General features: G+C 44.1%; 1 protein-coding gene across 1 annotated transcript in view; it reads left to right on the top strand.

Annotated features, from left to right (window-relative positions):
• The window catches only part of LOC126356037 (heat shock protein 70 B2-like), a 152,452-nt gene extending 140,918 nt beyond the window's left edge, over positions 1–11,534 (top strand). Inside the window, exon 7 of the mRNA XM_050006704.1 lies at positions 11,157–11,534. Within this exon, the coding sequence (XP_049862661.1) occupies positions 11,157–11,534 (378 nt within the window). The remainder of the gene's footprint in view (positions 1–11,156) is intronic.
• The last annotated feature ends 1,123 nt before the right edge of the window (positions 11,535–12,657 follow it).

Here is a 12,657-nt window from a genome sequence, read left to right as displayed (position 1 = left end):
TCCCCGACCTTTCCGCTATTTCTCTAAGGGGTTCCATCACCCGCCTAACGTTGGAGCTCCCAATAACTTATAAACCCTTCCCCCCGTGTGCCTGCTCGGACCTTGCTGAAGGAGCGGCCACATGTCCGCTCCCAGGCATAGCCGGCGATGCCACACGGCCAGCCTCCACATTGACCCTCCGCCTCGTGCGCCGCTGAACCCGCCACTCCCCTTGGGGAGAGGGTGGCCCAACCGCGCCCGGAACCCGCGAAGATGTCTCGATAGCAGGGACAGTGGGTGAAACATGTAACACCTGGGGTGTACCACGCAACGCACCAGACTCCCCACTGCCGCTACACTCCGAGGCAGCAGCCTGAAGACGGCTCACCGCGGCCATCAACACGTTCAGCTGTTCGCGAACAGTGGCCAGCTCCTCCTGCGTCCGTACACAGCAGTCACACATCCTATCCATCCTAAGAAATCAATTTACTGTAGAGAGTTAATCAACTTTTAACTAGACTGCTAATTCACTAAAGGCGGCTGATTGTTGACTAAACTGTGGTTGTTAGACACTTCTTGTAGAAAACAATGATATAGCACTGCCTGTCTCTGGACTGTATTGAAAACAAACACTAGCACACTGGCACTATGGTTGACTAAAGGGACTCTCTCTGACTGTATTCAAAACAAACACGAAATCTATGGAACACTATTACTGTCACTCGACAATTAAAGCTTCCTAAAAGCAAAAACACACGGAAGAAGTGACAAGTAATAAAAATACTTCAATTAACGTAGCTCGCAGCACAGCAGACGTGAAGCAGAAGGCAGTTACGATGACACATGGTCACTTACCCTCAGTTCCCATCCATATGCATAAAACGTTTTTCATTGACCTTGGACGTCTTAAGCAAAAACCATTCAAAATTTGCCAGATTCAAAAATTTAATATAGGCACTTGCGAAAATATTTATGAAACTGTAATAAAGATCTAGAATTAAAAATAGAACGTCACTTATGTTAGATATGTTATTTTAAAAGTAAATTAGTTCTTTTGTCACCTACGTTTCTTTCCTACTTTCAGAATAACTGACAAACTGAGTCACGTGTTCATAGTCCGTATCCACATCCTCGAAACGTCGCGCATTGCGATTTGAAAAACTTTGCCGCCTTATTATTAGTCATGTCAGTACAACCAATGAATAGTCATACAAAGGATCAACCAAAACTAAACAAGACTAAACACACATTATCACAAGGAGAACTCAGGAAACAAAAATGAGGGAAAAGTTTAGTGTAGCAGACAATGTCGCATACTACGATACATCTACATCTACATCTACATTTATACTCCGCAAGCCACCCAACGGTGTGTGACGGAGGGCACTTTACGTGCAACTGTCATTACCTCACTTTCCTGTTGCAGTCGCGTATGGTTCGCGAGAAGAACGACTGCCGGAAAGCCTCCGTGGGCGCTCGAATCTCTCTAATTTTACATTCGTGTCTCCTCGGGAGGTATAAGTAGGGGAAGCAATATACAGGGTGATTCAAAAAGAATACCACAACTTTAGGAATTTAAAACTCTGCAACGACAAAAGGTAGAGCTAAGCACTATCTGTCGGCGAATTTAGGGAGCTATAAAGTTTCATTTAGTTGTACATTTGTTCGCTTGAGGCGCTGTTGACTAGGCGTCAGCGTCAGTTGATGCTAAGATGGCGACCGCTCAACAGAAAGCTTTTTGTGTTATTGAGTACGGCAGAAGTGAATCGACGACAGTTGTTCAGCGTGCATTTCGAACGAAGTATGGTGTTAAACCTCCTGATAGGTGGTGTATTAAACGTTGGTATAAACAGTTTACAGAGAATGGGTGTTTGTGCAAAAGGAAAAGTTCTGGACAGAGAGTGTGGAACGAGTTGGAGTATCGGGTTGATATTGCTCGAGTGTCTCGAGGGGGCCATATTGAACATCTCTGAACTTGTTTTTGAGTAAAAAAAAAACCTTTTTAAATACTCTTTGTAATGATGTATAACAGAAGGTTATATTATGTTTCTTTCATTAAATACACATTTTTAAAGTTGTGGTATTCTTTTTGAATCACCCTGTATTCGATACCTCATCCAGAAACGCACCCTCTCGAAACCTGGACAGCAAGCTATACCGCGATGAAGAGTGCCTCTCTTGCAGAGTCTGCCACTTGAGTTTGCTAAACATCTCCGTAACGCTATCACGCTTACCAAATAACCCTGTGACTAAACACGCCGCTCTTCTTTGGATCTTCTCTATCTCCTCTGTCAACCTGACCTGGTACGGATCCCACACTGATGAGCAATACTCAAGTATAGGTCGAACGAGTGTTTTGTAAGCCACCTCCTTTGTTGATGGACTACATTTTCTAAGGACTCTCCCAATGAATCTCAACCTGGCACCCGCCTTACCAACCATTAATTGTATATGATCATTCCACTTCAAATCGTTCGGCATGCACACTCCCAGATATTTTACAGAAGTAACTGCTACCAGTGTTTGTTCCGCCATCATATAATCATACAATAAAGGATCCTTCTTTCTATGTTTTCGCAATACATTACACTTGTCTATGTTAAGGGTCAGTTGCCACTCCCTGCACCAAGTGCCTATCCGCTGCAGATATTCCTGCATTTCGCTGCAATTTTCTAATGCTACAACTTCTCTGTATACTACAGCATCATGTGCGAAAAGCCGCATGGAACTTCCGACACTATCTACTAGGTCATTTATATATATTGATACCTACAGAGTAGATTCTGGGTTTCCAGAAATGGTATGATACGCGAGCAAAAAACATGTTCTAAAATTCGACAACAGATCGATGTCACAGATATAGGCCTATAGTTCTGCGCATCTGCTCGACGACCCTTCTTGAAAACTGTAACTACCTGTGCTCTTTTCCAATCATTTGGAACCTTCCGTTCCTCTAGAGACTTGCGGTACACGGCTGTTAGAAAGGTGGCAAGTTCTTTCGCGTAATCTGTGTAGAGTCGAATTGGTATCCCGCCAGGTCCAGTGGACTTTGTTGAGTGATTTCAGTTGCTTTTCTATTCCTTGGACACTTATTTCGATGTCAGCCATTTTTTCGCTTGTGCGAGGATTTAGAGAAGGAACTGCAATGCAGTCTTCCTCTGTGAAACAGGTTTGGAAAAAGGTGTTTAGTATTTCAGCTTTACACGTGTCATACTCTCTTTCAGTGCCATTATCATCCCAGAATGTCTGGATATGCTGTTTCGATCCACTTACTGATTTAACGTGAGACCAGAACTTCCTAAGATTTTCTGTCAACTCGGTACATAGAATTTTACTTTCGAATTCACTGAACGCTTCACGCATAGCCCTCCTTATGCTAACTTTGACATCGTTTAACTTCTGTTTGTCTGAGAGGTTTTGGCTGCGTTTAAACTTGCAGTGAAGCTCTCTTTGTTTTCGCAGTAGTTTCCTAACTTTGTTGTCGAACCATGGTGGGTTTTTCTCGTCCCTCACAGTTTTACTCCGCACGTACCTGTCTATAACGCATTTTACGGTTGCCTTGAACTTTTTCCACAAACACTCAACATTGTCACTGTCGGAACAGAAATTTTCGTTTGGATCTGTTAGGTAGTCTTAAATCTGCCTCCTATTACTCTTGCTAAACAAATAAACCTTCCTCCCTTTTTTATGCTCCTATTTACTTCCATAGTCAGGGATGCTGCAACGGCCTTATGATCACCGATTCCCTGTTCTGCGCTTACAGAGTCGAAAAGCTCGGGTCTGTTTGTTGTCAGTAATCTCCACGAGTCTGTTCTATGTTTAATTGCTCGAGGTAAATTTCGGATAGTGCACTCAGTAGAATGTCACTCGAAGGTCTGTTCCTACCCCCCGTCCTAAATGTCCGTCGATATAAAAGAAAGAATTTGTGTAATGAGAAAATTGTGTGTCAGTCCAGTGACCACCTATCTCGCGATATTATCTAAAAATAACATTTACTTTTCCTTCCTCCAAATGTTTCTGAAGTAGTGAAGTTTTGACAAGCGCTTGTAGTTATGCCTTTTTGAGCGATTAGAAAGGCCAGTGGTTTCTGCAGCTCTTTCAAGCGCAATATATAATGAGAGTTTTGCTTTCTCATTTGCATCTTCCGACAGAAATTTGTGGGAAATACATATATATGGTGGTTATAATTAAACTTTCACTACTCGAGACAGCCTCAATGAAAAATGAGTGAAACTTTGTGGAAACATTGGTAAGGAAGTGCGGAAGAGAAATAACGAATAAACCATTTAAAGAAACACATTTTAATTTCCACATGAGAGGGCAACGTATGTTAACTGCGTACCATGTTTACATTCAGGTTCCAGAGTTTGCTAAGTGTAACGACCATTGAATCCACGACAGCATGGAACCACACTAGAGACTGCTTCCTTACATCTCTACGTTCATCTTCGACCTCCAACTTGTGTCACTCTTTGATAAATCCTGTCCTTCGGGTAATCCCAGTGCCAGAGATCACATGGGTAGCGATCTTGGTGGGTACACAGTTTGGAGCGATTGGCAAATGATTCGGTTTTCTCCAAGTGTGTACGGAGTAACCGAGTTACCTGGCGGGCAGTGTGAGGTGGCGCAGCTGTATCGCGCTTCAAAACAGTCGAGCGCAAAGCACCTCTCTCCCATAGAGCAGCGAACACATGTGGCGAAGCAGACCACAGTATCGTGTGCCATTCGCGCTGCACATCCTTGGTCCTCGAAGCCGTCAACTTCGCCGTAAAGCCACACCACACATTGATGTGTTCACTATGCGGGGGAACATAACGAAGGTTCGTTCGCAACGACGTTCCGCAAATGCGAAAATTGTCAGCGTTCATCGCCCCAGTGAGTGTGAAGTGTGCCTCATCACTGCACAAAATGTGCCAAGGTCACAGGTCGTCCGCTTCAACCCTAGCAAGTAACGTAGTAGCAAGTCTGCTCGAATCTCCTCAGCATGTGCCAAGTTTGGTGAATAGTGTGTAGTTTGTACGGATACAAATTCCTAATTGTTCGCAGCACTTTTCGAATGGTGGATCATTGAATGTTCAGCTGTCGTGACACAGCTCATACACTGCTTGAAGGCTTCTCATTGCATCCAGCATTCCCAGCCATGGCAACAGTGACTTCTTCAACAGTTTGTGGCGCAACTGACTATCGGCCTCTCTCAGGAGGAACTTACGAATCACCAGTCAATTCGAACTTCCGAACCATGTTCTTCAACCCCAGCACAGAAAGAAGACGCCTCCGTATTCCTTCAATGCATCGACACTCACGAAGAACAGCAGTTCTGCTGCTGATGTTTTGATGAACAGCTTTACGAATAAAGCACTGCTCACTTTGTCCAGATCCACGTTGACTGTTTGCTACTATAATGCACTCTGATGTTTATGTTTCAACCCTGCGTCGTCATACCAGTATCAACACCTAAAGGAAAGTCTTGGCAGTAACACTACTAAAAAAACAAATCCTTCAGCACACAGCCTGAACATGAGTCCTATAAATTTGGGTATCCATATGATTGAACGTCTACACTGGCACAAGTAGCGAAATTTTAATTACAATAGCTTTGAATTTGGAGCCATGTTGTGGGGAGCCTTCGGATATGACTTTAGATCACAACTGGTAGTGACGGACGAATCTCGTGGCATACTGGTACGCCATGGACACCCTGCATCCATTTTCGCGACCTTATCGTGGTACCATTTTTCAACAGGATAATGCTCGTCGACACATCTCATGTGTCTCTACGAACTGTCTGCAGGGTGTTGAGGTAGCCCCATGGTCAGCGAGGTCCAGAAAGCAGTCACTGAAAGAACATATGTGGTACGAACTCGGACGTCAAATCTGCCCCATTCACAGTATCGAGGATCTCAAGAACCTCCTAGAACAATTTAGGACCACCTTGCCTCAGGAGAGAACAAAACGACCTCATGATACCCTTACCAACCTAATCAGTACATGCATCAAGGCCAGAGGGAGTGAAAAGTGATCCTGATAATTGGACTCATACTGCCGAGTTCTTTGTAGATCCGAATCAATCGCTGAAATAACAATACATACCCTCTCAGCTCATGAAGTTTCGTCTCATCCTTCTTTTCTAGGTGCTTCACTTTTTCTTGTCACTTCTTATTGTCGCTTTTTTTGAATTATTTTCCTAAAAATGCTGTTTGTTGCATATATTATATGAACGTCTTCGTTATGTGATCATGCGCGAGCATTCTTGGATCCACCATGGTACTGATTCCACTTGGTTCCCCAGTCGGTAGATTAAAGAGTTGCATTAGTTGCAGCATCACGGATTAGTACAATTAGCAAGCAATAACTCTCCTTACCTGAACCTTGCATCAGTCCTCATTGAATGCACTGATGGATGTAAATTTTATATATCTTCCAATCTGTCCTTCTCATGTTTCGTTTGACGTCCGAAGGTGTGTCTTTCTTGAGATAATTCTTTAAAGTTATTGCGATGGAGAAGTGGTCTGTAAGTATGGGATACGGGCGTAGGACATGTTTCCCACTTACTTCGTTACGCGATATTTGAAGAGTAAATTGTGAGGAATGTCGTCCATGATCAGTGGCCTGGAAATAATATGAATACTGGGGACCCGTCATTGTGAACGATTAAATTAATCAGTACATCCCCTCTGTAAGTGTTAACTGTGACATGAACCATGCTGAAATCTTCGCAAACCACGTATGGCGAGTCTAGACAGTAGATTAGAGAATAGCATTCCTCCACTTCAGTCGCTTTTGGTTTACAGTATATTAGCACTGTAGTTTTAACAGTCTTAGAAGACGAATTCCAGCTGCTATCACTTGAAAGGTTCTTATGGAGGTGTGAGACAATTACACCCATGAATCTATCAACAGTGCCGTTCCTTCTTTACCATTCGAATTACTATCCTGTTGAACGATGTATTAGGCACCTACTAAAAAATTAGAATAGGTTTTAAATAATGTCTCAGAGAACGCAGGTATGATAACGTCTTTGGAAACCAACTCTGTATAAGCTCTCTGTGTGCCATGGCTGATATAGTATTTCAGTGAGATACAACCGTTGTTATCACTTGGTGTATCGAGGTGTTGTAGAATTTTCCCTATAGAAAAGACTGAATTTTACTTATAAATTCCATAATTGAACGGAAAAAAGTTTCTTGTGTAGATACGTTTTTCTACCAAACTTTACTACTCTGCGGAATTTTACGGTTTCATTCTAATTTCACTGCGACGATCTTTATCATGTTCAGTATATGAAGTTAAGAGGGGATACGGAAAACTGAGAATAGGACACAAAGGGAGCGTACTGGAGTACAGAAGTGTAGGGGCCTTACACAGTGCCTTGAAAGGAGGATATAAGATGACCATCAACGAAAGCAAAACAAGGATAATGGAGTGTAGTCGAATTAAGTCGGGTGATGCTGAGGGAATTAGATTAGGAAATGAGACTCTTAATGTAGTAGGGGGGTTTTGCTATTTGGAGAGCAAAATAACTAATGATGGTCTAAGTAGAGAGGATATAAAATGTAGACTGGCAATGGCAAGGAAAGAGTTTCTGAAGAAGAGAAATTTATTAACATCGAGTATAGATTTAAGTGTCAGGAAGTCATTTCTGAACGTATTTGTATGGAGTGTAGCCATGTATGGAAGTGAAACATGGACGATAAATAGTTTGGGCAAGAACAGAATAGAAGCTTTCGAAATGTGGTGCTACAGAAGAATGCTGAAGATTAGATGGGTAGATCACATAACTAATGAGGAAGTACTGAATAGGATTGCGTAGAAGAGAAGTTTGTGGCACAACTTGACCAGAAAAAGGGATCGGTTGGTAGGACATGTTCTGAGGCATCAAGGGATCACCAATTTAGTATTGGAGGGCAGCGTGGAGGGTAAAAATCGTAGAGGGAGACCAAGAGATGAATACACTAAGCAGATTCAGAAGGATGTAGGTTGCAGTAGGTACTGGGAGATGAAAGAGCTTGCACGGGATAGATTAGCATGGAGAGCTGCATCAAACCAGTCTCAGGACTGAAGACCACAACAACAACAACTGAGCTCTTCCCATTTTTCTTTAGTTTCTTTTTCATCGCATCATGTTAAATGCTGTAATAGAAGACGTGGCAGTATTTAAAATTATTCTTCACTAAGACGACTGTTCACACTCCTTATTACGCTCTGACACTGAATTATGTGATCAGGTATTCATGTTTCAAGATTTCGTGCTAGAAGCACTGGGGACTGCACAAATAAGTTGGCTGTCTTTGGCGCGGCTAGCTCGATTTTAATTTTGTTTTTTCCCAGTGAGATTATGTTTTGACATCCTTTCTCCACTGTGGATTTGCTGACAACACCAGTTTCCCTAATGCCACGATGTGAAGCTGTCACCAATTTCCAACGTGACACTCTACATAGATGACAGAAGGGCCGACACCGATATCTCTGTGACGTTTACTTTTGTTTTCTTAACAAGGCACTATCCATGTCTGTCCACCAGTAAAAGAAAAGAGTGTTTTGCGTCCGTATTCCATACCACAGCAATGCTCAGTGGCAGGTTGCGGCCAGTGCCAACGACCTCGCCTCTTTCTCTCGTGAAGCTTGTCCCAATAGTCTTTGCACGTTTGCCGCTCTCTTTCTCTCACGTTCCAATCTGCATTGAGATAATGACCACGGTTTCCATATCAATATTCGTATCGTATGCTGCGTCATTCATAACATCCATTACTTCCTTTACTGCACTGCGAAACCAGAGTCTCCTGTGTTGGTCGTTGTTCAGCTGACCCAGGTAGGTGAGGCTCCCTTCTTTCTGCATACATGGCACTGTCCATGTCGTCAGAGAATTTGTTCCACAAAATGTATGGAGATTACTCACAGTTTTCTTAAAATACTCTAAAGATTACTGCGCCATTAAATATGTAGTAAGGAGCTGCTGTGCACTGACAGAGCTGGTTCGTTCTGTGTTAATATCTGCGCATATAATGCGGCAGTTAAAGCACAGAGTAGAATGGCCTGTCCAGAGAGACCCCTCCATTTTGGCTGAAGCTGCGGTACAGCTATCGATGAAGCGCCCAAAAGTAGAGGAGGTTGAGAGGGTATGTGATGTTATTTCAGTGAGTACAAAATCGAGTCAAATGTACAAAGAACTGTGCAGTATGAACCTACTTATTATTATGACGTTGTACCCCATCTGGCTTGGATGTATGCACTAACTCACTTGGGATATAAGGCTGTTGTATCATCCCTTACGAGAAGTTTCCCCACAACTGTTCTAACTACTGCTTTTCACTTGAGATACTGGGGCTGGGATGGGATTGATGTGAGAGCTGGTCCCTTGCTGCGGACAGGTCTGCGAATCTTGCAGACCATGAGAGTACCTCGACACCATGCACAGAGCACATGTGTGGATGATCATTTTTCTGGTGAAACATGGCATCGCGATACTGTCACATGGGAGGTAGCACAGGAGGACATAAGATCTCCGTGACATACTGTAGTCCCCTGAGCGTCAGCCATTACCAACCGTGACCTGTTGTCAAATCCGACAGCACCCCAGATCGTGATGCCACGAGTAACTCTGTTGTATCCCACCACTAAATTGGAAGAACGAGACTTCTCCCTAGGTTGCCGCTATATACGCAGGCAATGGATATTCAGGGTAGTTGCTTCCCACTGACTACTGCACTCAAAACACAGCCTCGGGTGTTGAGGTGTTAACAGCAGCCTGTGCGTGGAATAGTAATTCCCTAGTTTGGCTACTGCTAGTACCTGACCAATTGTGTGGGATGACACAAAATGATTGAGGGAATTGGATAACAGGAAAAGATGGGAAGGGGTCACGGTGTGCACGAAGCACAATACAGTGATCCTCCCTTGTGGTGGCGAGATGTGGTCGACGGAAACCTTGATGACGAGTCCGCCTGCCCTCGTGTTCCCATCCAGTCGGAGACTGGGCCTCTGTCACAACTCTGGATGTTGTACAACTCGACCACCTGGCTAAATGGAGACCAACAGTGAGGCCCTTTGAAACTCTGTTAGATGCTGATTGCACTTTTCACATGAATACGCCATCTCTCTGTGTCCTTCACAATTATCATTCGATATATGATGCTTTTCACGCCTTGCGTGTGTTCTGCCAGGCCTGGTAATGCCACTGAACACTAATAATACTAATCCAATCTAGAGGCCGTTGTGTTAGGCCTGTTGGTCGATTTTGGAATAACCGTGCTGGGAGGCAGCCCAACAGCTAACACAAAGAATATGAATCAGAATGAAATTTACGTAATGACAGATTGCCGTACTGGAATTAAAGCCTGAATTCTTGTTGTAACTAAATTGGTGCCATGAACAGTCTTCCTTATAGCGTAAGAAAAATACAAGGCAACGTACCAATACTGAAGTCACACAAATCATATTTTGCGGCAAACTTGGTGCTTACCAAAAAGTCAGTTGCTCGATTATCACACACACACACACACACACACACACACACACGTGTGATGATTAGCATATATAAGATGTCTTGCAGGGTGGAAGAAATTACTACTTCTTATGATTGTAGGCAAAAATCATGCTTGTGGAAGAATATTGGCGTAATAAATGAAAATATTCTTGCATCTATGATAACTCTTACAATATGTATTTTCTTACATTTTTTATCACACATATCACTTACTTCTACATTGTTGACGCACGAGTAAAAATTGCACGTCTTTTTTGTTTGACATCTAAGACATGAGTACTCTTAAGCGAGACTGAAATAAAAGTTGATAAAAAAATTTTGGATATTCCCCGGACATTGCTCCTCTGCTACGATGATAATTTTAAAAGCCTATCTTTGCCGTGTTCTGCGGCAATGTACAAATGTCTTATTACTAAGGAGAAAAGAAAACATTCATAGAAATTAATAACGAGAAAAAAATAAAAAGGTATGATATTCTGAGAAAAAATTAATAGGCATTACGCACCGTTCTACGTGTTACAGAAAACTGCGACTGTAAATATTATTTACTCATCCGTCAATGATGTGTGCATGTACGGAGTTACACTGATATCCAACCATATCTTCCGCGTGCTTCACTTTTTTTTCTGGGCGTGAATATTGTTGAAACATGCTCAGTATTACCGGTCCGTAGAGGTAAACGTATTGCCTGCAGGCGATCACGATCCGGAACGACAGCGGCCGGCTGACGCGCGACCAGATCGAGCGCATGGTGGCGGACGCGGAGAGATTCCGCGCGCAGGACGCGGTGGCGCGCGAGCGCGTGAACGAGCGCCACCGGCTGGAGGACTACGCGCTGGCAGTGAAGCGCGCACTCGACGAGGTGGGCAGCCGGCTGGGCGACGAGGGGGCGCGGCAGCGCGCCGCGGCCGCCTGCGACGAGGCGCTCACGTGGCTCGACGCCGTGCCCGACGCCAGCAAGGACGACGTCCAGCGCCGCTTCGGGGAGCTGCAGGCCGTCTGCACGCCCATCATGACGCGCCTGCACCAGACCGGCCGCAACACGGGGCCCACCATCGAGGAGGTCGAATAGCGAGTCAGGGCTGCCAACCGCCTAGCCCGGAGATAGGCAACCGTTCTGACGAGCTGCTGGAGATCCCTATGCGCGTAGCACTCTGCCCGAATTTCGCCGGCCCAGTTTGAGGCCCGTACTTGCCGTACGACTGGAGGTCGATACTGGTGCTCACGAACTAAGTGCGTCGTGCGGAGAACGTGTGAACGTCGTTCGATTTTCCAAAAACTGCTGGAGCTCTCTGCTTGCGTCACATTGGGGGAGACCAAAATTTGGAGTGTAACAAATTGGGGATCGATTGTGTTGACTGGAGTACCCACTGCTCTGGTTGGATGATGTACATAACGCCAACTGTACTGCAGTCAGCTTACGCTACACCAGACAGCGGGAGCTCTGTATGTACCCTGTGATGTGCCTGCAGTATGCCATCCCCGGAAAAGGATTGGTGTAGCACTGAAAGGGATCCACATTGGTGTCTCAGCTACCAGCTATCCAGGCTTTATGACGGCTTTAAAATACTGAACATTAGGAGCTCTTTAAACATATTTCAGTATCCCTGCAGCATATCAGCACAATCCGAGATTTGTATTTACCATATGGGAAATTAAGTGTATGTCTGCAGACCCATGTTTTGAGTGGAAATTATGTGTCAAGCAGAGCTTCAGTGAGTTGTAGGAGTTCTTCACATACACCATATCAAGACTTGGGGGAACTCTACAAAAGTGATTGAAAGTGGTTTACGAATTACCAAAAGCTGTAGTTGGGAATATGCTCAACACTGGCGAAAATGGTGTTAAGTTCTGCTGCAATGAAAAGCACAGAATTAGGGCACACACCATACCAACTTTAGGCATTAATGATATATAGTGTCGTCCGCCTGTGCTTTACATGAAAACTGCTAATGTTGAGTGTTGCCACAGTGAGCTGCATCATGACGACAAGCTTCAGGATATGTCATTTTAGGTGTCTGTAGTATTACCTGCTCTGGTTGAAGAAAATGGGCAACTCCAAAAGTCAAGTGCCGCTTAGCAAGTGTTAAAATTTCTTTACGTGCAGCTCAGTATGCCAAACTTTAGCGGGACAGACATGGTGCCAACACTGGTGTTTTCAACTGGTCGATAAAAAAAAAGCGTCTAAGCTCTTT

Source organism: Schistocerca gregaria, chromosome 1, assembly GCF_023897955.1.
Source record: "Schistocerca gregaria isolate iqSchGreg1 chromosome 1, iqSchGreg1.2, whole genome shotgun sequence".
NCBI lineage: Eukaryota > Metazoa > Arthropoda > Insecta > Orthoptera > Acrididae > Schistocerca > Schistocerca gregaria.
The sequence above is the reverse complement of the archived record's forward strand: the minus strand, read 5'-3'. Positions and strand labels throughout refer to the sequence as shown.